General features: G+C 44.1%; 1 protein-coding gene across 1 annotated transcript in view; it reads right to left on the bottom strand.

Annotated features, from left to right (window-relative positions):
- Window positions 1-2,130: 2,130 nt before the first annotated feature.
- Window positions 2,131-27,639, bottom strand: part of RIN2 (Ras and Rab interactor 2) — a 97,744-nt gene continuing 72,235 nt past the window's right edge. The window contains exons 7-11 of the mRNA XM_012657227.1: window positions 26,202-27,335; window positions 13,126-13,431; window positions 11,136-11,267; window positions 6,991-7,154; window positions 2,131-4,008 (exon numbers count right to left, since the gene is read on the bottom strand). Of these exons, the coding sequence (XP_012512681.1) occupies window positions 3,685-4,008; window positions 6,991-7,154; window positions 11,136-11,267; window positions 13,126-13,431; window positions 26,202-27,335 (2,060 nt within the window). The 3' untranslated portion in view covers window positions 2,131-3,684. The remainder of the gene's footprint in view (window positions 4,009-6,990; window positions 7,155-11,135; window positions 11,268-13,125; window positions 13,432-26,201; window positions 27,336-27,639) is intronic.

Here is a 27,639-nt window from a genome sequence, read left to right as displayed (position 1 = left end):
GGAATCGAGCTAATCTCGTGTAGTGATATCCCCCCAGGAACCCCAGGGCTGGTTAGAGGTTCAGGCTGTTTGGAATCTCCTCCCTGGCGACCCCTGGGCCTCAGACTCGGAGCCTCTCACCCCAGGCAGTGAGAAAGGAGGCGTGGCTGCCATAGTTCTAACGTGGTTAGTCAAAGGAAATACTTAGATTCGTTTATATAATGATTCTCTCTAGATGTCTATTATGTAGAACTGCAGAATTCAGACAATTCTACTTTTGAATGGAAGAGTATATTAGAATCAAGATAAGAAATGCCCCCTCCAACCCCCCAACTGCCTCGCTCCAATCAAAGTTTCTCCATGGAGGTTTCTGAGGGCAGGTGTGGTTACTACTATTATGTAGATTATTGGCCCAGACCTTGCAGAATAATTTTTTTTTAGCTTCCCATGCCTATTTTCCTAGCAAAGTCAGTATCCATGTGGGAAAAGTTTGTACCAAGTGCCACCCATCTTTGATGTTCGAGTAAAATAGATCTTTCTCAACTCAGAACCTGTTCCCTGAGACAAATGCCAGAACTTTTCCTTCTCCCTCTTATATTCTCTGCCTTCTTTCCTTCCTTTCTTTGTCACCTGCTTATGATTCTGCAATATTATGTGACGTTTTTTCATATTTCTGACTTGATTAGGGTTAACTAAATGGCAAGCTGCACTTCTAGTCTCAAACTCACCATCAGGAAAATGGTCTGAAAAAATGCTATTTAGAATTTCACTGTCAGATACTGCCAGATGACTAAAATCCCTGTGTTCCATATGCCCCGCACTCTGCCCTTCCCCCATGCTGTTTCTCTTAGACTCCTGGGGAGTAACCAGGTGTGCTGTTAAAAATCAGAATGCCCTCTGGTTTCAAGGGTCTTAAGGAAAATGAAGGTAAGAGCTGCCCAGTGGAGATGAAACCACATTTGTGAATGGAAGCATTCATAGCTGGGCTTCCTGGCCTTTGTGTTTTCTTATACATCTAAAGTTGTAACTTCCACAAGATGTGAACTACTTTAACAGTTTCTATTTATATTCTGTGTCCCTGGAGTGAGGGGGATATTTGGCAGTGCTACAACATTAAAAAAAAAAAAAAAAAAAAACAAAACTCTTCCGCTGGCTGGCGTTCAGCTCTTATAAGATATTTTTAGGTTTGGAAATGCATTCTTTCTTCCTCCACCCAGCATATATATATTTACTCTCCTCTTATTCCTTCCAACCTTCCGCCAAGTCTGTTTCCTGGCAATTTGAGAAGTGAGAAATGCCTGCGTGGGGGAAAAAGTGGAGACACATGTGTTGTGTTGTAATTTTAACAGGGAAATATTGCCCAATGACAAAACCAGGGACTGTCTTGTGATGTTGCCTTCTGCCCACGCTAACTTTTCCTATTCTCATCACGCTCTCATCCTGCTGAAGGCTGCTCTGAGGTTGTGACTTGCTTTAAATCAACAGTGTGCCGATTTCTAAGTACAAGGAAAGACTGATGATCATAATTTGAAAGCTGTGGGGAAGACAACTACATGGATTGAGCTGTCATCTTTTAATTCATTGTAAATTTAAAAAGCGGGCAGCTCACACAGCCCTTGCTCTGACCTTTAAGCATCTATACTGATGGGTTAGGAAGCCTTCTAAACGCATGTTTTCCTTCCTTCAGCCAACAAGGATTTATTGAGCACTTACTATATGCCAGACATGGTTCCAAGTATGAGGACTATGGCAGCAAAGAAAACCAAGCCTCTGCCCTACTGATTTTGAAACAGTGCTGAACTGTCAGCCCGGGCATTACAGAGGTTTTGTCAGGACAGGGACGGCCCATAGGGCCCTGGATAACTCCACGCTCAGACTGTCTGTGATCTGCTCTGGGTCCAACTATGCCAAGCACCGTACTAGGTAACAGTGGAACCCTTTCAGGTCAGAGGATGATCTTTTCATCCTTCTCCTTAACTTTCGCCTAATATCAGTACAAGAGCTTCTGAAAAATGTGAGCTTTCCTGTGTACTTGCTATAGATTATGTAACCATAAACCTAACCATAAACCCTGGCTCACATTTCAGATTTATGTGACATTGTGTGGTGCATGACTATATTCCACTCTAAAAGAAACAAGACCACTGCAGAATATTTCAAAAATTATTTTCACACATGATTATCGTATAGTATTACAATGTATTATGTGCAAAATTCCATTTAAAAAATCATTTACAAAAGGAAATACAACACAGTATGTGCTGAGGGTTCTAGTACAACAAAAGCCAAGGCTAAAAAAGGTACAAGGTACAAAGCCAATCAAATTAGATGACTACGCATCTTTACACAGTACAAGAACATGTTTTTGTAACTACCTGTGTTACACTGATACAAGACCCTCATAGTTTGTGCACCTGCAAACTGCTTTTATAAAACACAAATTTAACTGCACCATAAATTCTTATGATACAGATGGGTTTTGGGTGCATTCTCAAACTTTTCCAATTTATAACATCTTATTTAACTCAAACAAAAGCCACGTTATACATTACTTGGTTTCTGCCCCAAATAATTTGATGCTGTTAGTTTTGATTTATATGGAAAGGGCAGGGGGAAGTGTCATCCTTAATTTTTTTTCCTCATGGGGTTTTCAAAATCGTTTCCAAAAGCAGATAATATATGGAATAGATTTTGCCAAATCTCATTGCGTATTTACAGTTTTTTAAGCATAGGTGGTTCCTCCCATTTCCTTTTCCTATGTCTTTCAAAGAGCCTGAACCAGCAGACTACACTCCCCAGTCCTTTGTTAGAGTCTGTATTTCTCTCTCTACCTTTCACTACATTCATTTCTCTCCTTATTGTCAGCATCACTTGTTTAAAAAACAAAACAGTAAAACACCACTGAACGTGAACAAGATAACAGTACATCAGATTTCCAAAGGCATTCTGTGGCCAGTGTCAGGAATATATTGCTTTAAGAAATCCAGCAGTCTCTCCCCACAAAGTTGCCAAAACATCCAGTTACAGAAGAGAGACCTATAAAATGCAATACTCTCAAATCCAGCAAGAGATTTCTTTTCGAATATTAAATGTTAAAATCACATGCATAATTATAGAATATTTTAAAGTTACAAAAATATTTTAAAAACCAATCCTGACAGTTTACCTGCAACTGCTATAAAAATTTCTATGAAATATATAAAAACACAAAGCCTCTTTGTAAAAAAAAAAGAAAAAGAAAGAAAAGAAAGAATGAAAGAAAAAGAAAAAAGAAAAAAAGGAAGGGAGAAAGGATGGAGCCATCCACAGAACCGAGAAGTACCTGACTCTCTTCATCGGACAGTCTTGTCAAACACCTGCTGTTGAATTCAAGAGAAGAGCTCGTATCTTAAATGTTTATTCGACATATATACATACACATAAGCCAACCTAGAACCTGGCCGAGGGTAGGTAGCAAACAATCTCAGGACACTTGAACCGTCAAATGCAATTCTCCATTGCTCAAGGAGAATCCTACTGTTTCACAAGCCTCAGCTACCTCGTGTGGCTACGATGCCCTTGGCCAGGTTGGCCCATGGATGGCTTAGTCACTGAACCGAGAGGTCCCCGAGGAGGTGACTGCTTTTCAAGCTCAAGCACACAGAAGCTAGAAGGCAAGGCTCCTAGCCCCCTTTGGATGCACCACTGGGAAGTCCCACGTGTCTTCTATGAGGTGGTGAGGTCCTCGTCCTCATTCTGGAAGATGATGCCATAAGAATCATTCTTGACGCGCTTGTAGACAAAGTGGAAGATGTGGGGTTGTGGTCGGCTGTGCAGCTCAGCCTTGATCTTTTGAGGGTAAGTGTCTTCTGCCAGTTGCTGCCACGTTTCATCAACAAAGAGAAAGAGGCTGTACTCCTCAGGGTCCCTCACCTTAAATTTCTCAGCACAGATCTGACACACATCCTCGGTGGTGACGTACGGTCTCACGAGGAGGGTCTTTCCCGTGCAGCCACTGCTGACCTCCTGGAATGCAACTCGGAGGTAATTCTGCAGATGGGAAGAGAGATGTCACAACAAAGTCAAAAGAGAAAAGTGCACACGATGGGAAACAAGTGAAAGATCTAAGTGTGGGTGCTTCAAGGCCCTGGCTTGTCACGGTGTCTACTGTCAGCTGCTAGCCCTCGAATTGCAAGGGAAGAGGCTCATCTGAGTTTGGACAATGGAGAGCTGGACTGTCCACTGTCCAACCAGATGGACCAAGCGGCTGCATTTTAATTTAATACGAGGCAGGAAGTCCTGGTTCTGATCTTTCAGGATCCCTCATAAAGCCTGGTTAAGAAATCCCTGCTTAAGAGTGTCACCCACATCCAACGCTGGGCTTATTCCCAGCTTGAGAAATAAACCAAATAGCAGAAGAGCCTGAACCAGGAGTCAGCAGGAAGAGATTTAAAATATCTAGACACAATGGCACATACTATGCTTGCTTTTTTCCTTTTCTTTTTTCTTTTAGAGACAGGGTCTTGCTCTGTCGCCTAGCTAGAGTGCAGTGGCGTGATCATAGCTCACTGCAGCCGGGAACCCCTGGGCGTAAGCGATCTTCCCGCCTCAGCCTCCCCAGCAGCTGAGACAACAGGCGGGCGCCACTGTGCTTGGCTTATGTTCACGTCTGACACATTTCCTTAGGAAGCTTAAGTGAGGGCAATAGTGTTAGGTTGAATCACAAGAAACTGCTGGTATTTGACCATTTTTGATCTCCCTGAATGGTGATTTCACGTGGTTCAACCCACTGCGAGGCTCCAAGTGGCTCCGGTGCAATGTGGAAAAAGTCAGGAGGAGGAGGATGTTGATTCTGCCAAATATTTTGGAGACGGAACTGATTAAGAGCACAGCGGTGCTGCAGGGACGTAAAAGGAGACATCTGCAGGCTCGGCGCTGTGAATGGTTCCAGGTGTGCGCCATCACGAAATACAATAAACCTGCGGTCTCACATGACACAAAGCCCAAGCCAGGCACCAAGAATCCTCAGGTCATCCTAGGCTCTCTTAGGTTTTGTGACCTCAAATAACCATTCAGTTTCCATTTCCTTAAGGGTGGGGTTATCATATAAAATATAGAACACCTGGCTAAATTTGAGTTTCAGCTAGAAAACAAATACATTTTCTTGTTCCAAATCTGGCGGCCCTGCTCAGGAGTGAAGGGAAGGCGTGCTCTCTGCCCCGGTTCCCATGTGGTTCCCACGAGGGTTTGTTTGGATGGATAATGGAAGGGAAAGCTCTTCGGAAGGATGGTGTGCTCTGTGTATGTAAGATATGTTTCGTATCTGCTTCTGGTGAGGACGTGTGCTAGCCCAGTGACTTTGCAGAGAGGTGAGCTAGTGGAGGTGCACACAGACTGACAGTCTTGAATTTGAAACCTTTGCAGTGTGCACGTGGCCCCCTTTCCCACCCCACTCCCAACAAGACGCTCTAGTATATTGTGTGTAGTTACTCAATGACTCCTGAAGGGGGCTCTGTGAAGGACGTCTACACCATCCACAATCCCCATGTGACCAGTGAAGAAACTGAGGCACCAAGAGCCCAAGTAACTTGCCCAAGGGCACACAGCAAAGACATGGCAGAGCCAGCCCCAAGGCCTTTATCACTATGGTATACTGCCTTGTCCAATGTGGGGAGACATTTGTGTCTGTGGCCTCTGATTTAGGGATTTCAAGTGGACCTTTGTGTCTGAGCTTTTGTATTTCCCCCTTAGTAAAGTGCTAAAAACTTCCCTCTGAGATTATGTTCTGAGAATGTATGCGTCTCTGTGGTGAGCAAGGTCAACGAGGAGGGGGTACACAGAAGGAAGGGGCTCCTTGGTGTCTAGGGGTCTCCAGATGGAGAGAGGTGACAGGAGGAAGGGTCTGGTGGCAGGTGGGGGGATGGGAGAATGAGCTTTTCTCATTTCCTCTCTTCTTCTCTCCCCTCCCTGGAGAGCCAATATGGTAGCATCCCAGGGTCTGCATGTGCGAAATCACTTAACGCATGGACATTCTTCAACAGCCCAAGGGGCTGGGGGAGCGCACAGCATGCGTTCTTGCTCTTTAGATTTATGTGCCTGGGAAGGAACTTTTGGGTCTACTGCAATCTTGGAGAAGAATGAGCTGATATTGCCTTTCAATGGTGGGCTGACTTTGAACCAAATGTACCTTTTCATTATTTTCAGAGCATTAAGGAGACAAAAAAAAAAAAAAAAAAAAAAGCCAGGAAGGTGAATCTGTCCTGCTTTTCCAGTTCCCTGCTAGGAAAGTCAGCATGTGGCCCATAGAAACAAAGCACACGTAGGTTTTATAATTCAATTAAAGCCTTCAAAATATTATTCAAAGTCATTTGCCAACTCGCTCCTAATTTCATAGACTGTGAACAAATCAGAAATTGTTGTGTTGGGTAAAGATTTCTATGGCCCTAACCCACCTCTCCTCTCTAAGGCATAAGCTCCTTGGGGAGCCCACATTCCCAGACACCAATTTGGGGTCATGAAAAAAACTCCAGCCTGGGGACCTGAGCAGGACTTACTCTAATGCTTGCCGGCTCACTCTGGGCCCCAATGGGCTGCTGAGATTCTGGAATCTTCTGTTTTGGGGAGTGGGCAAGAGAAAAGGGAAGGAGCGGGGAAGGACATCACCGTATGTCTCCCGCTTCCCAGAGGGAGACCAGGCCAACTGCAGCTCACAACGCTGCTGCTTCCTGATGGAACAAAATATCTGAGGCCCAGGCTAAGCGTTTCTTCCTGCTTTTTGACTTCCTGTCTGCTTGTTCTGGGAGAAATCCTGCCTTAATTTGACTTGGTTTTCTTAAGGGCAGCAAAATGTGGGCCAAACATCCTATGTCTATATGTGCAGATACATTTAAAGAAAGAGAAGTGAAAGAACAAGGTCAGAGTGTGGTTTGAAATATCCCTTTTCCACCAGATGATTCAACAAAGGGAGGACCCCGGGGGCCCCAAGCTGGGATGTGCTGGGTGAGCCAGCTCGTGGGGTACCCCACTGCGCACCTGGAAGTCGTCCACGGAAGGGATGGTCCGGTTGGTGGTCCTCCGCTTGTGCCACTGCCTCAGGGTGTCTCTGGTCTCTGAGCTGAGCAGTCTCGCTGCTTGTTCTTCTTGGAAATTCTTTATCAGAGAAAGTGCTCCGTAGGCGCTTGTCAAGTAGTAGCCTCCTGGAAAAGAGCAGGAAGAGCCAGTTCTCCAAGAGGGTCACCTTCCGGTGATCACAGGGTACACGAGTGTTGGAGGCCATATTTTGTATTTCCTCCATTTTTTCCACGTGCATTTCCTTGTGGGATCACAGGCGCACACCTCGGAGAGCATATCATTCTCTCTCTCATCCATCCATTCACACGCCCATATCTCAGACATTTACAGAGTGACCCAGGCCTGTGCCGGGGCCAGGGGAGCACCAACAGGCCAGGCTGACAACGTTCCTGTTTTCACTGATGGGATTTCCATTCTAGTGGGTGACACCGACAAAAACCTCGAAATTATTAAAGTACAATTGTGAAAATGGTTTGCCAGAAAAGGTCAGGGCAATACTTGTTCTTGGGCTTTTCTTTTAGAAATTGATAGTTTCTAAATTTTAAGTAAACTGTCCACTTCGAAAGAACTGCACCATACACAAGTGTGTTCACAAAACTATGGGTACTTCAAAATAACTTCTTTCTTCTGATTCCCTTCCTTACCCTTACTTTGGGACTAAGGTATCATCTGGGGTATTTTGGAAAGAATAATTTACAAGGAAAAGCAAGTGCTATCCCTTTGATGGTGCATTTGGGAATGACCTTGTGTTTTGGGGGAGTGTTAAAGGACTTATGACACTGTGAGATGTGTACGAATTTGTTCATAGTTTTGCCCTAAAATATAATTTGTCCTAAAATATAATTAGGTGCCTGTGGAGGAATTTATAATCTCTGTGCTAGAGAGCCACAAGGGGGCGCCCCAAATGTTCATTACAAGTTCCCTAATTGGGCACAGCAAATTTTAAATTTAGAGTCAGCCCAGCGTGGTGGCACATGCCTGTAGTCCCAGCTACTCAGGAGGCCAAGGCAGGAGGATCGCTTGACCCCAGGAGTTGGAGGCCGTGGTGAGCTATGATCGTGCCATTACACTCCAGCCTGGGCGACAGAGTGAGACCCTGTTTCAAAATAATAATAATAATAATAACTTATTTAGACTCATTCTTTGTTGGAATGCTCATTGAGTCTCTACTGTGAACCAAGGCCAGGTATAGAACAGGGGGTGGGTTTGTAAGAAACAGAATCTGAGTCCCTGCTCTCTAGAATTTGATAAACATATTAAAGAAGACAGACACTGCCTATTTATTCCTTCAGGAACCAGAAGTTAGTTGTGGTGAAATGGGTTTTGTGCGGAGTGTCACCTCCACGGCTAAAGGATTTAACTGCTCGTGCAAGCCCCTGCAGAACTCTGGTCAAGAAGTGGCAACATGCAAGATGGCAACTGCTCCATCCGTCTGTATCATGAACAGCACACCCTGCAAGCTCCCATTGGATGTGAGCTCTAGAACGGAAAACACCTTTGTTGTTTTCAGGCTGCTGACTGAGATTCAGAGGTTATTTTTTACTGGGCACCCTGAGCTTTACATACATATATCACATGTCAAGCTTTTTGTTTAGGGTGATTTGAAGGGTTTCCCTGACGTTACCATCTATGGTGTAAATTCCCCAGTTCAGAGTTTTGACTTGTTCATCTTTACTATTTGCCCCACGAACAAATCAGCACGTGACTGAGTGTGAAACTCAGCAGCACAGAGGGTAAATCCTACACAGGGAATTTCGGGAGAAAGCTAAGTGGACATAAGTAGTCAAGAAAGGCTGCGTGGAGGGGTGGGCATTGGAGGTAGGACCTGGAAGACTGTTACAATCTTTGTGGGGTGGAGGAGGGTGTCTTTGGACTTCAAATTTTAGACCCCATAGCTCTGTTGAGGCCACTAAGCAGAAAACTCAAAATGCTGTAAGCACAAAATTGACCACATTTTGGAACATGTGGATACAATTAGAGGAGGGTTTTAAATTTCTGCAAAACTATAACCCTACCGCGAGAGCTGTGCACTTCTAAGGGATTCTGTGACGCCTTTTCCGTAAATGAGAATACCTGCTTAAGCAGCAGAAAAGAGATGTGGCTGCTACCCCGCAAACCAAAGAGGGCTTTGGGCAGGCCATGGAAAAGCCTGAGCTGTGACGTGTTGCTACCACTCCGCAGCCCCTTCCTCCCAGGCTGCATAGCTTCGGTTGGTCTGTGCAGGCCTGGTCTGTAACCACAGCCAACCCGACTGGGCCGGCCGCTCTCCCAGGGAAGGAGGCCAAGAAGCCCCAGACACAGTTAAGCGGAAGCAGGCTCCAGTTCAGGGGCGAGCTCAGTGGCTGCTCTGTGTGCCTGCTGGCTGTGCCCGTGTCTTTCTCTCATGTGGGATTCTGGAGGGGAAGGCAGCCACCTGCCCACTGGCCATCAACACAGCACCTTGCTCAGGGGCCACGCTGGGAAAGGGGGTAGGAAAAGCTTGTCTCTATCCTCTGGCCACAGGATGCAGGCATATGTTTGTCCTAAGCAGACATCATCAGCACTGGAATGGTGATTTTCTGAGTGACACTGGCATGCCCTTTTCCCAAAGCCCCAGGAGCTCTATATACTTATCACTAGAATTAAACATGATTGAAGCTTGGGAGAAAAAAACCCCACAAATTGTAACAATGATGCAGTAGAAGAAAGAAAAGTATGGCGTCTAGACTGACATATGCTTCTCTTGGTCCCTGGAAAAAACCATGTGCTTTTCCCCTCCTGTCCAATCCCAGTGCAGAGCAGGCAGGGAAGGGCCCAGGCAGGGCTTTTTGGGTGACAGGCCTGTTTCTACCTGTCTGGGGTGGCAGACAGGATGAAAGACACTCATCCCTGATCCCACGTCTGCACTTCCTGTAGCGGTGCTGGAATGGCACACTCAGGGCTCCAGGGAGAGCAGGAGGGAACCCCAGGCCTGATGAATTCACATTAGAGGACTGAGGACACTAAGGGACACATTCTGGGGATAACAATGTATTTCAGATCCCTCCAGGGAAAATGCTGGGATGACACATTCCTTAGGGAATCCTGGCAGCAGGCGGACCTTTTTACTCAAGCCCAGATGAAAACTCACTGGAGAAAAGGAAAAAGAGAATCACCCCCAGGGTGTGTCTGGGCTCTTATGCAGACACATGGAAATGGATCAACAGGCTTCACAACACACAGGCCCCGATTCGTTCTCCTTTAAAAAGACAAGCTTGCATGAGAGACCCAGGTATTTCTGCTTTCCAAGGCTGTGCACTATGGTGCCAAACATCCAAATTATTTCCACAATAAAATACCTCTCCGATGTGTAAGGAGAAGGAATTTCTGCTAAGACATGTAGGGGTTAGGCAGAGACAAGGCGACAAGGGGGAACCTGAACTGCCAAGGTAAATTGAAAGAAAACATCCTGATTTCATTCCATTGTATTTTTATTTTAACCATGAGCAGACGCTATTTTTTTTTTAATTGGAAAAAAAATAACACCGTTTTCATCTTGAAAACAAAATTTTTAAAAAAGGTGAAAACAAAAGGCAGGCCTTTCTCCATTTTACTGATACAATAATAGCAGGTTATTTTTCTGGCTTCTAACAAAAGTTTATAATTTCCTCTTGTAATCAAAGAAACCATTTCTTTAAAAAAGATGGCATTTATTCTATGGAATAGTAGATTTTATTGCCATTAAACAATCTCAGTGATGTATAATTGTGGCAGGGTTACATTTTTGTGTGTTTTTTCTGACTTTTCCAGATTTTCTACGGTGAACATGTATTACTTTTGTAATCAGAAAAAGGTCAGTAAATTCTTTCAAATCAAAAAAAAATTTAAACTGCAGTTAACATTTAAGTGTTAAAAAGCACCCAAGTAAATGCTTAATGGTAGCAGGGTTTTATTTTGGGGTGAGAAAAATGTTTTGGAGTTAGAGGTGTTGGTCACACAACATTGTGAATGTTACTAAATGCCACTGAATTGGTCACTTTAAAATCATTAATTTTCTGTTATGTGAATTTCATCACGATTAAAAAAATGAAAATGGAAAAAAAAAACCCAACCACCCAGTTCCTCTGACTTTTTCAAAGGCAGGTTACCTTCTCCGTGTAACAGCGATGGGTCCAAGAGCTCCATCATGTACTCGATTTCGGTGTCCAATTCAAGCATGTCACACTGAGCTATGACATAAGTCAGGACTGGCAAGAAGTCATCGGCGCCATACATCCTCCCTGGGAGTAGGAAGACAGAGCGGGACAGGAATGTTTTTACCAACTTTTCTCTCTTTCTTTCCTATCCTACTTGCTGCTTTTATTAGACAGCAAGGAGTCATTCTGGGGAAATGCGCTATTTATAAACAGAGGTGGGTGTTTCTGGAATCCTATGCACCCTACGGCCCTTCAGCTGCTAATGTCAGAGACCAGCCCTCCTCCCAATTTCAGAATGAATGTCTGGGAGTCAGTTAACACATTACAGATTTTCTCCTCACTCTTATGATTTGTATTAAATGATGTAATAGAATAGAGTATTTTAAAACTATTTTAACTTCAGCAAGTATTATAAAATATTTACAAAATATTTACCCACACTAATTCTTTGTGTTATCGCTATTACTTTCTGTGTACACTATTCATAAACATGATGACGAGACCAAACTCAAACCAGGAATAACCCTTGCTCTGTATTCAATGTGGGCACACAGTTAATTTTATTTAAATGTGCCAAATAAGTATGTGTTGAGTATACACATTGATTAATAGCAATGTATGGCAAAAACCTTTTTATCTTTATTTCTAGTTTCCTTTACAATGGTGGTTCTCAATTGACGGTGATTTTGCCCTCCTCCCACCCAGCCCCTTGCAGGCACATTTGGCACTGTCTGGAGACATTTTTCAATGTCACAACTAGGGTTGTGTAGGGTGTGTGTAGGATGGGGGTGCAGATGTCATCCGGGATGCCACTAAACTTCCTACAGGAGGCAAGACATCCCCCACAACAAAGAATTATCCTGTCTAAAATGTCTTTAGTGTGTAGGCTGAGAACCTGTGCTTCAGAGGAACATCATCCCGTACAGATATTATTTTGGGAATTTTTATCAGTGATTCTGTTAACTATGGAAAATTTATTTCCTATATGTGACATATGCTTGCAAATTTCAGAGGCAATGTTCACATGCTGTTATTATCAGAACCAAGAGCTCAGACTTTAATGTCCTCACTCAACAATTTGCAATGAGCACACACATTCCTATCTACTCAAGCAGTGGTTAATAGAGCCCGTGTTTTCTCTCTGCTGCTTCTCTGTGAAACAATTTCACCCAGAAGAAAAGCTGGTAATCGTTTTTGGAATTACAATAAGCTCGCTGAAGACCTGCAACAATGCGAGCTCAATCAGTCTCCATGAATCATGGCTACTCCTGCATCCACAGGAAGCAGCCAGGGGAGATCCTAGGACTTACTTTCCAACTTGGTAACTCTTTGGTGAATTTCAATTACATTGCTTCAACCTGTAGCAAAAAAGGGCAGCCAATGAAATGGCTCTAATGAAGCCTCATTATTACTGAATGCTCAGACTTTTGACACATCCTGTAGATCACTGACAAAAACTCTTGTTCGCCAAAACGTAGTAATGATAATGGCTAATATTCCCATTGCACGTGGGGCTATGCTTGAGCTGCCTCAGCTAATCCTTGTGAAGGAAAGGATCACATCCAACTTCAGATGCAGACTGCAGTGCAGAAGGTTCACTGTGGTGACCAAAGTCCCCCAGTTAATTCACTCCTTGGCAGAGGGAGGATTTGAACTCGAATTCCAGAGACTGAATTTGTAACCATGCCCTGAACTAAATATTTGATTAAATAGGCACTTTACAAAAATCTTGTTGCCCACATCCGCTTATATTTTTTGGTGCCACTAATCTGTTGCACGTGACTAATTTGCTAGCTATCAGAGAAAACCCTGCAATTTTGTGAGCCACCTGCTGCAAAAACAAGAGACTGAAAGGAGGAGAAGTTGGGAATCAGAAAGTCTGAGCCGGGACCGGCCTGCCGCTGGCCCCTGGGGGGCAGTGGCCACGAGCCCACAGCCTTACCTGAGTTGTTCTCCATGACGGTGTAAATGAGCTTGCACACCCTCAGCAGCAGCATCACCTTCTTCTCCGGGGAATACATCTTCTGCATGGTCATGAATTTGACTTTGATTTTCTCCACATCCACGAAATCAGGGGTTGGGGCGAAAACCCCCAGCTCCTGCGGGTTCCTCTGCCGCACGAGCTGCAGGTTCTCCTTGAGTTGTTTCCAAGAGCCGTCGGCCACGTGGAAGTCCTTCAGCATGGCCTCCACGTGCCCCTTGAGGGGTTTCAAGATGCACTTGTGCATGGCTTTTTCCAGCACCACATCTGCCAAAGAAAGTGCAGCTACTGTGACCATTGTCTGAAGAAAGAAGAAACGCAACGTCTGCTTTCTCAGAATGGATGTCTGCAACTTTATGCATTGGTTACAGGGCAGACAAGCCACATTGTAGCACCCAAACAACAGACAACACGTAGCAGCACTATGACTCATACTTTTTTTCTGTAAAGCCAGGAAGAAGGAATCTTCCTTAATAATGTCTTGCTTGCATATAATTACTGCAACGAAACATATTTGTTTTAACTACTTTTACACCCCCTGTCCCCGTAAGTATGAGGAAATATTCTTAGAAGACATTCTTTTGACCTATTCCTTCATCTGGTCAACCAGTTGACTAGAAAGCAAATACCATCTTAAAGGAAAGGTTTTCTAACAGCAAGTGTTCAAGATCCCTTGGAATATTTTCTGAGTAAATAAATCCAACTAAATACAATATGTGATCTTTGGATTCCAGACCAAAAAATTCTGTATTTCATTTGCTATGAAGGACATTACTGGAGCATTAGAGAGATTTGAATAAAGTCTGCAGATTAGGTAACAGTGCAAACATGGCATCAGTGTTAATTTTTTGGGTTTGATAATTGTGTTGTAGTTATGCAACAGGATGAGCTTGTTTTCAGAAATACACATTGAAGTATTTAGGGGTAGAGGGATATAATGTCTGTAACTTACAGATGGTACAGAAAAAAGGAGAGCATATATGAGTACACGTGTTTGTGTGTGTGTGTGTGTGTGTGTGTGTGTGTGTGTGTATGAATAGAGAAAGAGAAAGGAGCATGGAGCAAAGGTGGAAAACTGCTAACATTCGAGGTCTGGGTGAAGGGTAGACATTTCTTTATGCTATTTTTGCAACTTTCCTGTGAGTCTGAAATGATTTCAAAATTAAAAGTTAAAAAGTTCTTGAAATGTGTTTCTGTTCAGAGTTAGGAAATACCTTTAGGTGTGTGTAGGAGGCATTATTTTTCCCTCCTTTGAATGGTTGCCCAGTGGAGTAGCTCTCTTGGCTGATACTAAAATGACGAGTACCATAAATTTGGAAGTGTAGCCTGAAGATTATTTGTACAATAATATGCGCTCTGCCTTGTCAATACCAGTTTTTCAGCCTCGCATGTTTGCACATTCTCGTCAAAGCCACCGGGGTTCTACTGCAGCATCTACATCTAACATATGACACTTTAATGCTATTCCACTCTGGAGGCCCATGGATCCACTTACAGGTAAGATTGGAAATAGTTGCGTTATCTCTCTGGCCTTTGGAATTCCTGATGCTGGATCAGATCATATTGAATTCAAATTATTACCAATTATTAGAAGGTCAGGGACAGAGAGAAATCTAAGCCAGATGTACAAACATTGAAAACAATTTTTCCATACCCCAGAGTTAAAACTGAGACCCAAAGTTGAGGCTGACTCCGTAATGATCAGATTCCTCAGCCCAAATTTCCTTTGTTCTTCCACCTCCATATGCTATCCAGGAGATCTTTGCTTAAATATAGAGTTTTGGGCTGAGCGCGATGGCTCACGCCTGTAATCCTAGCACTCTGGGAGGCTGAGGTGGGAGGATTGTTTGAGCTCAGGAGTTCGAGACCAGCCTGAGCAAGAGCGAGACCCCATTTCTACTAAAAATAGAAAGAAATTATCTGGACAACTAAAAATATATAGAAAAAATTAGCCGGGCATGGTGGTGCATACCTGTAGTCCCAACTACTCGGGAGGCTGAGACAGAAGGATCGCTTGAGCTCAGGAGTTTGAGGTTGCTGTGAGCTAAGCTGATGCCATGGCATGCTAGCCCAGGCAACAGAGTGAGACTCTGTCTCAAATAAATAAACAAATAAATAAAAAAATAAAATAAAAAAAAAAATGGAGTTTTATATAACTTTAGAAATCAAAGTGATGCTAAAGGGATTCTAAAGTAAGTAGAAAAACAACAACATATTCACTTCATATCTGGCATTAAAACAAATTACTTAGTTTGCATTGGTCGTTATGGGTTAATAAATTTGTGCAACTTCATAGCATCTTTGGCTTTACCCTATATGGTCATTATGATTAAAAGTCAATAACAGCAATTAATATTGAGTGCTCAGATGAGGTGCCATCTAAGTGCTTTACTTCATTATCGTCTAATTATATTTTCACATAATACTAATATTATGCCCATTTTACAGATGAGGAAACTGAGCCTCAGCAATGACTGATGGCTTGCTTGAGGACATACTGTTTTAAACAACCATTTTTACTGTTTTTCAAAGTAAATGATCTTTTAATTCTAAAGCTCAAGGTGCTTTAAAAACACACACCAGTTTATTCCTCTCATCCAGAGCTTCTGAAAGCTACATTCATGGATATGAGGGACCACTATTTGGTTAGAATGAGGGTGAAAGTCATGTCACTCATTAATTAGGAATGTACATGAATGTGCATAGCAGTGTTATTTATAATAGTCGAAAACTGGAAACAACCCAAAGGCCCATCCCAATAGAATGTACACATTGGATATATTTATACAATAGAACACTACCATGGAATTCAGACAATGGAATATATTCATTCAATGAAAAGGAGCTCATTACTGATCTAGATGCAACATGGATGAATCTCACAGACACAATGCTGTGCCAAAGAAACCAGATATAAGAGTAACTCCTTTAGCATTTCAGTTATATAAAGTTTAACAGCAGGCAAAATTAATCTATGGTGACAGAAGTAAGGATGGCAGTTACCCTTGGGTAGAATATGGACTAGGAGAGGGCACAGGGACCCTTCCGGGGAAATGGAGATGTTGTAGATCTGGATTTGGGTAGTGGCTACATGGGTGTGCACATATGTAAAAATTAGTCCAGCTGAGCACTTAAGCACTTTATGGATGTAAGTTAAACCTCAGTAAACATGTATAAATCATAGCAACAGGAAACCACTGAAGACAGGCCTGAGATTTTCACCTTGAACTGCAAGGGCAACTTTTAACTTCAGATTGAGCCTGGTCACCTGTGGGCCAGAGTGTTAATACAAATCATCTCCAAAAGGCTCTGAGCTATTCCTGCGGAATGGCAACAACAGAAATTCCATTACTAGCAAGTTGCATGGGCTCCCTCATGTAACTCATCCTTGCTACCAGGGAGGGGCGCTGGCCTTTGCAAGGTAAACTAAGCCCTTAGGCACAAATGGGCCTGCGGAAATCTGTAAGGAGGGTTGAAACCTATGACCAATTGCCAAGTGAGTAGCCCATTTTCTCAAAACCAAATGAAAAAGTAATTGCTAGTGCTGGATTTTTTTTTAGTACTTTGTTTTTAAAGACCAGAATTTAAAAATAAGAAAGATTGATCTCTGCATTCTTTTCCAGAATGAAAAAGGTTCTTGTCTTTACTCCTATCCTCCCTGTCCTCCAAAACCCTTAATAAACATAAGGAGTAGGGCATAAGAGTCCAGATGAACAGAGGGACCCGTGTCCCAGCTGGTTCTCTGAAGTAGGAAAAGCAAGGTTCTGCCTGTAAAGAAGGAAAAATGCTTTTAGGAACACAAGGAACAGAGGATCTTTCAGAATGTGGATTAGCTCACACAAAAAAGGAAAGAACAAATTGGTCACATGTCTCCTAAATTACTACTCTGTTGTTTTCTATTATCTCTGGTTGCATTAATTATTAATACAATAAAACAAAACAAAATGTTTTAAACTATAAGAACAATGACACTATTCTAGGCACTTTACAGGGATTGACTCTTCAAATCCTCAAACGACCCCACACAGGAAGGGCTATAATTCCTTCATTTTACAGATGAGGAAACTGAAACCCAAAGGTATCTATGTCACGCAGCTAGCAAGAGGGGAAGTCAGGATTCAAAACCCAGAAATGTTTCCGGAGTTCTTGGAATTATGTCAAATGTATTCATCCACAAGCAAAGATACAAAACAGACAATTGGAAACATCTGAAACCATTAAAGGAATACGAATAAAATGATTATATATTTTTCTTAAGGCTCATTAATGTCTTTTCTATTTTTCTAATAACAAGAAAATACTAGAGAATTATTTGAACCACAACAATTAGAATTTTAGAAACTAAATGTTAGCTGTACTCTCTGAATGACCAAAACTGGAAACAGGTTTTCTAAAAATATTTATATAGACCATATCAATTAGTCCCACTCATAATCCCCCATAAGAGAGAAGTGGCAGAGACTGTGGCAGTTGCTGGGTTCTCTTCAACTCGATGTTACTTAACGCAGTAGTTTATAGGAAGAGGTCAATGTGTTTGGTGATTCACTCTTGCTACTTCCAAGAATTGGTTCACTTGCCTATTAAGAATGGGGGACAGATGCCTAGACCCTTCCCTTCACTCTAACCTACAGCACAGATCCCAGCGGTTACAGATCAGAGGAGGAGGAGGCACCACAAGACTGGGCAATGCATCGGCTTCCCCCCGGCTCTGTCTTCCTAAGCAACTTTGACCAAGTCCCTTCACCTCTCACTGTCATTGCTGGACGGCCATCCCAATAACTGTCCATGGAAGGCCAGGCAGAACTAGCAGTCTGAAACTAACAGAGTTGGTGATCGTTAAAACACAAAATAATAATTCATATTCTGCAGAGGATTCTAACAGTACCTGAGTCTAGATAATGTAACACAGTCGTGTGCTGCATAATGATATTTCGGTCAATGATGAACCGCATATACAACTGTGGTCCTATAAGATTATAATACTGTATTTCTACTGCACCTTTTCTATGTTTAGATAAGTTTAGAGACACAAATAATTACCACTGAGTTACAATTACCTACAGTATTCAGTACAGTAACACGCTGTACAGGTTTGTAGCCTAGAAACAATACGCTATACCATGTAGCCTAGGTATGTAGTAGACTGCACCATCTGGGTTGTGTAAGTGCATTCTATGATGTTCAAATAATAATGCAATCACCTAACAATGCATTTCTCAGAACATATTCCTATTGTTACCTGATGCATGACTATATTAAAAATGTGCAGGTTACATTTTATCTTTGTCAAGTAACTTATATGACCTCTTGGTTAGATTATATGACCTCTTGGTTTATTCTAATTCTAGCATTCTGATTATTTTTTAAAAGTAGTAGATCACATGCCATGAGTTGTTCAAGGAACAAAAAAGTAAAGTAGTAGAACTAGAAGCTAATGTTTGATGACAATACATGGGCCTTTTTTGTAAAACCTCAAACCGTGAAATTTAAGCATTTATAAATCACTAACATTTACTGGGCATTTATTTGTGCAGTTCCTATTCTAAGATTATATGTACTACCTTGTTAACCCTCACGTTAGCTCTGTTAAGTTGGAACTATCGTCATTGTCATTTTACAGATGGAAGGAGGCTCGGAAGTCAGATGACTTTCCCAGGATGATGGAGATGAGATGCAAACTAGGTTGTTCCTACTCCAAACAAGTCAGGAGATGGCATGTTGGGCCTCCCTCTGCACAAAAAGGGAAAAATGAGTTGATGCTGTCTTTTTTTTATGTGCTAATATATTTTCCTTTGGCTGTATTATTGGATTAAGTATCAGAACTAATGTTGAGTGAGTGCTCAGTATGTCGTTCTACGCACATTAAGCACTTTACATATATTTAAACAACTCTTTGACCAAAATGGGCACATAATCCCTATTTGTCTTAGTTTGGGTTCTCCCAAACACTGAAACCCAAAGATATCTATGTCACACAGCTAGCAAGAGGGGAAGTCAGGATTCAAAACCCAGAAATGTTTCCGGAGTTCTTGGAACTATAACTTGGAACTATAACTATAACTATAACTATAACTCCCAGCACTGGGAGTTGAGGGGGGAAGAGCTCTCACCCGCATTCCAGATGCGAGAACATGGCACGCAGTGGGGGCCGGAGAACACCCAAACCCCCTCTGTAGCTGAGATGAAGGGGAGATTCGGTGCATCACTCACGGAGCCTTTGGTCTATTGACTGGGAAGAGCCCAGGTTGCTGCACCTGATTTATTTTTGTCCACTCCAGGCATTGGCATCGTGGCTGGGCACATTGGGCCACAGGTGTTCATGGCCAGCATCTGTTTTGATTGGTTGGCACTTGGGCTAGAGAAATTATTAAATAGTTTGACTCTTATTCTGCCTGGGGTGATCTTTCTAGAATGTTCTCCACCACCTTAAGGCCTAAGCTCCTGGAGATCTGCCCCTGTCTTGTCCTCCTTTTCTCTTTCCTGTCATGTCCCCACAAAGAGCCCAGGTTCTTGCTGAAGAAAACAGTTCTGCAGGTCCTCCGTGCCTCTGCCCCCTTCCCAGTGCTGTCCCTGCCTGGAATGCACCTCCTGTTCCAGCAGGCTGCTTGCTTTCCTGCACGTGGGTTCCAAGGACACCTGCCTGCCTCCTTCATACAGCTCCTCCCCACTCCCTGCATCCTCACTATCGTCTTTGCTGCCTGAGCCATGACATAGGGTGAATGAGACTTCTCTCCTTGAGGGGTAGCCCTTTGAAAACCAGCCCTGAGGATTGTGGCTGGAGCCATCTGCAGTCCCTAGTGTGGGGCCTGCACATTGCATGTGCTCCAGAACTGTTGAACAGAAAATCCTTCCTGTAGGTGACTACATGGGAATTATATTTCTTCTCCTTACCCCTGCAGAATACAGACCTATATATGACTCTAGTGAAACTGCCATCCATGTGTGGGGAAGGCAGGGTCCCCTGTTGCTCTGCAGGGATGTCCTGTAACCTGGGTTGGCCTTAAGGATTGTCAGCCATGCACACTTTGGCCCATAAATAACAACTAATAAAGGATACGTTATCATTGCGAGGAAGATCCCACCAACCCAACAAAGATGATGCTGAAATAAAGACAACAAGCACTGGGGTTGCGATTCACTTATGTTTTTGCTCATTTTGGTGGGCTTCAAGGAAGGCCTAAACAAAATATAGGCTATATTCATGTAATATTTTATATAAGGGATCTGCCAGATGGATTTCAGGGCCTTCTAGTAAAAGGCCAGCAAAAACCAAGGCAAGGAAGAAGACTAGACCAATTTTCCTGCCTGAAGAATTCTGAATAATTTATGTAGATCTTCCTGCCTCAAGGAGGTAGAGTTAATTCCACCCCCATCCCTTGAGTGTGAGCAGTGCTTGGTGACTTGCACAAGGGAGTTTGCAAAGATGGGCATATTCGACTTTACAGGGCAGAAACCTGGCAAGCGTGGCCTTGGCCAGGCGATCATGGTGAATGTCAGCAATAAGTCGTGTGGATACTGGGTGACGTGCCTTCACCGCTGTAGTTTTCTTCCCGCCTCATGAAACAAACCGGAAAGGCAGCGGTAATAAGCCGCCACCAGAGTGTAGGCAAAGGCCCGCCACCGGAGATGGTGTCAATCCAACTTGCATCACGCTTTGACTTGGCTAAGCTTTTGTTTCCTCATTTATAGAAACGAGGATAATAAATGGAACCTTCCAAGGCATTAGGAGGATTAAAGGGGATTCTATACGTAAAAATGCTTCGTGAACCATAAGGAGCCGCCCACGGGGAGGGATCACTGGTGCCTTCGCTCGGCTCTATTAAAAACACAGTACGCATTTAGTACAGGGGTGGCTGTGAGTTCCCCGGCGCCTTGACGATAAGTGAGACGCTCCAAAGTGGGCACTGTGTGTGAGAGCAGAGAGCAGGGGCTGTGCCTGAGCCCCTGTGCCCTGTAGAGAGACTGGGCTAGCGAGACAAGGCTGGGGGTTGGACCCGCAGACCAGGGAGGGCTCCCTCTATGCAGCGCTTGCTTCACCAAGATAGCCAGTTGGAGCTGTCCTGTTGGCAGGGGTAGAGGGGTGAGAAAATGCGTCCAAGCCCTAAAGATTCTGATGTTTCCACACAATCCATGCAGCATTCTAGGTGTCCTTTGGGTCACACTCCTCAATTCTTTCATGAATTCCTCTTTTACCTGGTGATGTTTCCTGCCCAGGAGGCAGGAAGATTCCAGGGACATAGTAAGAAAATACTCTGGTGTAGATATCGCTGTATGACTTATTCTGTGATGCCATCCCCCCAATCCACCTGTGAGCAAGGCCTCTCTGAATTACTGAGCTAACGGCCACCTTGTGTGAGTATCATGACATCAAGGACTCACGATCAGAGATTCTCAACTCTAGGGTTGTGAACTTCCTTTTAGTTGATATAATCGACCCAATTTTGATGACCTAAAGTAAAAATTATTCAACAAAGCATACCCCATGGGTGCTTCCTCTTGTGGCTTTCTACCTATTTAAATCAATTTTTGAAAATAGTACAGGCATTCTTTTTATACACCTCGAAAGGCCAATCTTTCTCCTTGTTCTCTATCCCTTGTTAACTGCACAAGGACATTTTCTTCTTGAGAGGACAGGGTCACATGAACTAGATCAGAAGTCAGAAGAGTCAAGGTTTTAATCTCAGTTTGGCACTAACTAACATGCCTCCCTACTCACACCTCTAAGAATGGATCTTTATCTAAAAAAAGAGGAGATAACTCAGGGGCTTGCACCAAACTGTGAACTGAAAAATTAAAAACAAGTCACACTAGAGATTGAAGCGAGAGCCAGAATTAAATTTTTAAAAAACTGATCTGAACCAAAGTAGTTGTGATTGTTTAACTCCCAGGGAATCACTCCAATTCCCTTTTCTATGCATACTGTACTTTCTGTGTCTAACCATATTTTCAGTATCACTTTTCTATTAAACAAAAACCCCTTGAATACGTAAATTGATGTGCTCTTTGAAATATGTGGGAATTGAGTTTCATGATACTTTTCCTTCAAATCATTAAAGTGCTCTTTGGAGAAACTGTACATGTTGGTTTGTAACAATTAAAGGAATAAAAACAATATTGTCTTGTTTTCACTATTGACTTTTAGGAATATGAACAGTTGGCTATTTTGTGTCACTGTTGACAGCCTGTGGTGAATAGTTTGAATGAAACAGAAAACTTAGGATTACTAACATTTTTGGAGTTGGAGAAAGTTTTTTCTTGAAATAGGACTTGAAAACACAGGGATTTCCCAAGATTGATATCAAGTCAGAAATAAACATTCCTTTCCTCAAATGAAAACACTAATCACAACATTGCAACAAGTTCCGCAAAACGGAGATTTCTCTACCAGATGTTTTGGATGAATTTCTCCCATTGGTTGAAAAAGACTGAAGCAAGAGTGATGTGAAAACCCACCAATGAGGAAGCACATGGTGGAGCAAAAGTCACGCACCGTGGACACTAGCAACAAGCATAATACACACTGTCAACGAAATGACCCACCCCTAGGGCTTTGAGTAGGGCCCGAAAGCTGGGTATGCTTTTTATTAAAGCATTTCATTATTCTTCCACACACCACTGTGGAGAGGTGAGGGTGGGTGGATGTTCTGTCCAGAAGGGAAGCACAATATATGGTCTTGGAATGAACAGCTGGTTCGCATGGGACCTAACCCACGTCTTACCCTCATTGGCTTCATTCTCTAACTAGAAGAGCCAACTGGATGTCAGGCAACTAATATTTATTCATGAACCTCTAAATGGTAGGGCTTTTGTATGGAAGTGCTCTAAAGGGTAGTCTAAGTAGAATTCAAAGCTCTGTGATAGGAGGTAATGTTTACAGTGGCAGTTTTTCCTTTTGAGATTGATTCAGTATTCATCATTTATACTTGTCTAGAAAGTGCTACAAAGGATAGTAACACCAGCACATGGGCAAAATGTGAGTGGGTGAGAACTGTTTGTTGTTCCCACTGGCTTTTGTCTATGCAACTGAGGAACTGCAATCTGAAGACAGGTTAGTACCATCTCCATATGCTAAAGACATCTGTGTGCATGCATTCTCATGGTCATTTTCACCTAGAATGACTGCCCTAATTCTACGGGAGTTAAACCAGTGAAATGCCTCCTTGTACTTCCTTGACTTCAGGATGAATGTTCTGTAAATCAGGGCTTTCAATTAGAATTCCTGTCTTCTACTGTAGAGCTATCTCTTTCAGAAGTTATAGGAAATGAGGATAGAACTAGATTTTTTTTTTTTTTTTTTTGAAGCAGACAAACCCAACTGGCGTTCTTGAAAAGCCTTACGAGCATCAGTGGACATCTGTTCAGTACAAATTTGAGGCTTGGAATTCCGAGGATGGCATTGGAAGTGAAGACCATCTGGTGTGCCACACAGGAAGTGAGATATGGTGGGAATGAGCACACATCCAGACAAGAGGATCTGGATTGAACACGAGCTGCCCCACTCACCAGGGCACAACCCTCTACACGTGACTCCACACATCTCAGTCCTTGTTCCTGAATTTGCAAAACACGAACAAAATCTACTCAAATATACCAACCTTGAGTTAGGTGTGAGTCTTAAAGGTGTCACTGGATTCACAAGACCTCAGTGAGCCAGTGAACCCTTCCTTTAGGAATATGTAAAACATAGACAATTGGGTTACGTCCATGTTCTAATCAGAGCCCTAAACTAGTAACTTGCGTGTCTAAGGGGATTGGCTTTCTAATAATTAGGGTCACATCCGTCCCTTCAACTGGGCTTGTGATGAGTTTCTCAGGTTGACCTCTGTTCCCACTCGCCGCCTTCCCATTCATTTCAAAAGTTCAGCACTTACACTACAGTCTCAAAACTGACTGACGTTTTCATTAATGAAGCAATAGGAGGAACTGTCTGCTTTAATGCACAAGTTTAAAAAAACCCCCAAACCCACAAAAGAGCACGGCAATGCTTTTGGAAGTCAGGCCCACATCTCAACAGAGAGCTTTAGTCTGAGCTGCCTTAACGAAGGGTTGGCCACTATTACAATTCCCCGAAATCCTGACGAGAACATATAAACACAAGCAGCAGCACAGCGGGGAGCTTAGCAAACACGGGGCTTCTCATCTGACAGAAGTTCAAGTGCTGCACCTGCTAGTTACTTGCTGGTGTGGACTTGGGACAAATGACTCCACCTGGCACAGCCCTGCCTTCTTCCACTGCACACGGGATGCTGGTGCCCGTCGTACGGGGTGAGGCAAAGACCCGTTGGAACAGCTGGACTGGCTGCCGGCTCCTACTGGAGGCTCCACAGATGTTGGCTTGCCTTCAAATTATGACCTTAGATTTTAAATTAAAAGCCGCATCCTTCTGGAGCAGCAAAGCGTATAATTTTCAGCGTGTTTTTGGAGAAAATGAGTGAGCCCTTGAGCTCTAAGAGCAAGGACCGTATCTGAACTTAACTACAAACAAGCTGGCATGGAGAAATCAGAAGAAGCCGGGACTCACTTGGGTTGGTGCTTACAACATCAGCAGGGAAGGAAGGCCAGGCACTGTGGGCTGGTTGGCGCCACCCGCCACATAGCTCAGGCCTGACATCAGCGTCTGCCTGGCTACCCCCCCCGCCGACCCCCCGCCTCTCCTGCCCCTGAGAGGAAGCATCTCCTGCAGGTTGGGGGCCCCATTAACATGAAGTCAGAGCTGGTCTCCCTTGAAAGGGGGGCTCTGGTGGGATGTCGGGAAAGAGGTGGCCTGTGTGGATACGCTGCCTTCTCCTTGAAGCCTTTTTCAGTTCCAGGGCACCTCACAAGGGCACATTCCTTTCAGCCACTCACTTCAGTAACACCCCAGCTCTAACCACGCCCTGATCAACCCGGCCTCAGTCAAACCACAGGAAAACAAACAAGGCTTTGATTCCTTTGTGAGAAAATCAAAGAGCTGCTGAAATTCACTTAAAGGAGAAAAAGAGAGAGAGAAAGAGAGAGCCTGAGTGAGAGAACTCTACCACACACTATTTACTACTTTCAACAAACAGATCCAATCAGAAAGAAAAAATTCGGGTTTAACTTATGAGCTGCTGGAAATGTTTGGTGGCTCCTTTGGCTGTCACTGCCCAGTGAATGAAGTCTCTGAAACTAACCTTGTACAGTCAACCTTCTGAAATTAAAAGAAACAAACAAACCGAAACAACCCTTCAACACTCTTGCCCTGGAAAAAAAGACTGCTTGCCAAATTCAAATCTGCCTTGGCCAAAGTTACCATTAACAATTCCGCCCTTAAATGGGGTTATAAAAAAAGTGTTTCCCCTTGACTTCAGAGAAAACACCTTCTGTGTCACTTCCAAACTATGTTACTTATTTTAAAGGTACAAAAAAGAAAGCTATCTTTTCCTTTTTTTTTTTTTTCTCTCTCACTCCCAACTGTGCCTCTTACAGAACTCTATGGGATGAAAAGCCTGCAGGGCAGTTACCTATGGGATCCCGGGGGTCCTAGATGCTGGGCAGGTTCTGTTTACTGAGCTTACCTGGTGCTTGTCACACAGGTGTGCTCAGGGTGGAAACTTGACTCGCTGCATACGTGGTCTCTGAACATATGCTACACCTCAGTAAAAAGTTTACATCACAAAGCAGAACAAAACGCCCACTGCCTCTCGGAAGACAGCAAAAACACCTTTGTGTGCATGCTCAGCTTGCAGAGATGCAGTTTCAGCAAACTCTCAACAGATGTAGCACACACCCGGCACAACAGCAGGCGGCCACTTGGACCCTCTGAAGGCCAAACAGCACAAACCCGGAACAGAATCACTCTGCAGATCCAATGTGTCACCCCTGAAAACATTTTCAAGTCTGCCAGGTAGCAGCTACTTTAAGAAGCTGATTTTTCCATTCAAATTGGACCAGGGGGTGGAGTTTGGTGTTGTTTTGAACGTCAGACTAAACTTCATCCAAAACAAGTAACATAGGGTGCGCTGGCCCGACAAGGTTACAGTAGATTGTATATTTGGGGAAAAAAAGTGGGTACTTACCTATTTGGTCTTCAGGGATCAGCGACTCGATGGGGGGGTCCAGCTCCGAGCTCTGAGACAAATAGTTCTTGACCTGGGTCATGAACTGCCGGATGGTCTGCAGCATGTCCGTGCTGGACACGTGGCACTCCTTGTTCTCCTGCAGGAAGCTTACGTAGTCCTGCACCAGGCACCCGAAGTAGGTGCATTTGTCCCGGGACAGCTCGGCGATCCTGCGGACCATCCGCTTCTCCGGGGTCATGAAGGAGCTGAACACGCCGCTCACCTTCTGGAGCTGGGACTTGACGAGCTTGGGCAGCACGAAGGAGCTGTTCCTTTTCTTTTTGGACTTGATGGGGGGTGCCATGGTCTCCTGGTCGCTCTCGCCTTCGTAGTCCTCCAGGCTGCTGTTGGTGTCCGCCTCGTAGCCAAACAGAGGCATGCTCCGGTCGTACTCCAGCGAGTCGGAGGAGGAAGTGGAAATGCTCATGTCACTCAGCCTCTGCCGGCCTCCATGGCACGGGGGCCGTGATTCAGAGCTGGGCGGCGGGGCCCTTGTGCAATCGCCCGGGGCCTCCGCAGGCGGGGCTCCACCTGGGCTGCCAGCTGTGCCCAGCTCCAGCTCCCGGCCCGCGCCGGGCCGCGCGCCGGTCAAGGTCTTTGCGCCGCCTTCCGCTTCGAGAAAAGAAGCCTGCTTCTTCAGCCGCGGCGGAGGGACGGGAGTTGGTTTGGTTCCAGGCAGAGCTACGTTCCCATGTTTGTTATGGTTGACTGTTTCTGGCATGCTCGTCTGGGTTTCAGTCCTGGACAGCCGAGGGCTTGTGTGGAGACTATTAATAGCGGGTGGCGGGGGCCTGGGTGGGGGGGACCGAGGCCTCTCGGTGCCATTCGCGTTGGGAGTCCTTGTGCTCGGGCGTTTCAGGCCTCCACTGAGGTCCTGGCTGTGCACTTTCAAGAAAAGAGGATTAATAAAACACAGGGCTCCGTTGGTCTGGCTGCACTCCAGCTCTGAAGGCGTCCTGGTTTTTATAGAATGCACTCCATTTATAAGGCAGAGCTGACGCAAGGAGGCAGGACAGACGCCGTCGGAGGAGGGAGAGCCGTGGGGGGCTGGAGGGTTTGGGGGTTTGTTGTCAGCTGGAGAGCTCCAAAAATCTGAAAGTCATTATCAGTGAACACAAGAATGTAAATACAGTACACTTGGACCGTTCCTGCACAAGTTAAAAAAAGCACACTGCATGACGACGTGCACTTGGGGGGGGGACACAACATTTGGGGGGTGTTTTTGGTTTTTCCGTATTTTTTTTTTTTTTTTGCTTTTACTGCACTCGCTTACTGGAAAGGGCAGGAAGGCTGCCAGGGGCCTGTCACCTTCAAAGCTCTGGAGAAACGGCTTGGCCAACATGCATTCCAGTCTGGCCTTTTCACAGGTAAGTCAGAAGGAAAAAAAGAATTGGAA

The sequence above is a fragment of the Propithecus coquereli genome, unplaced genomic scaffold (assembly GCF_000956105.1).
Source record: "Propithecus coquereli isolate 6110/MARCELLA unplaced genomic scaffold, Pcoq_1.0 Scaffold533, whole genome shotgun sequence".
NCBI classification, from domain to species: domain Eukaryota; kingdom Metazoa; phylum Chordata; class Mammalia; order Primates; family Indriidae; genus Propithecus; species Propithecus coquereli.
The sequence above is the reverse complement of the archived record's forward strand: the minus strand, read 5'-3'. Positions and strand labels throughout refer to the sequence as shown.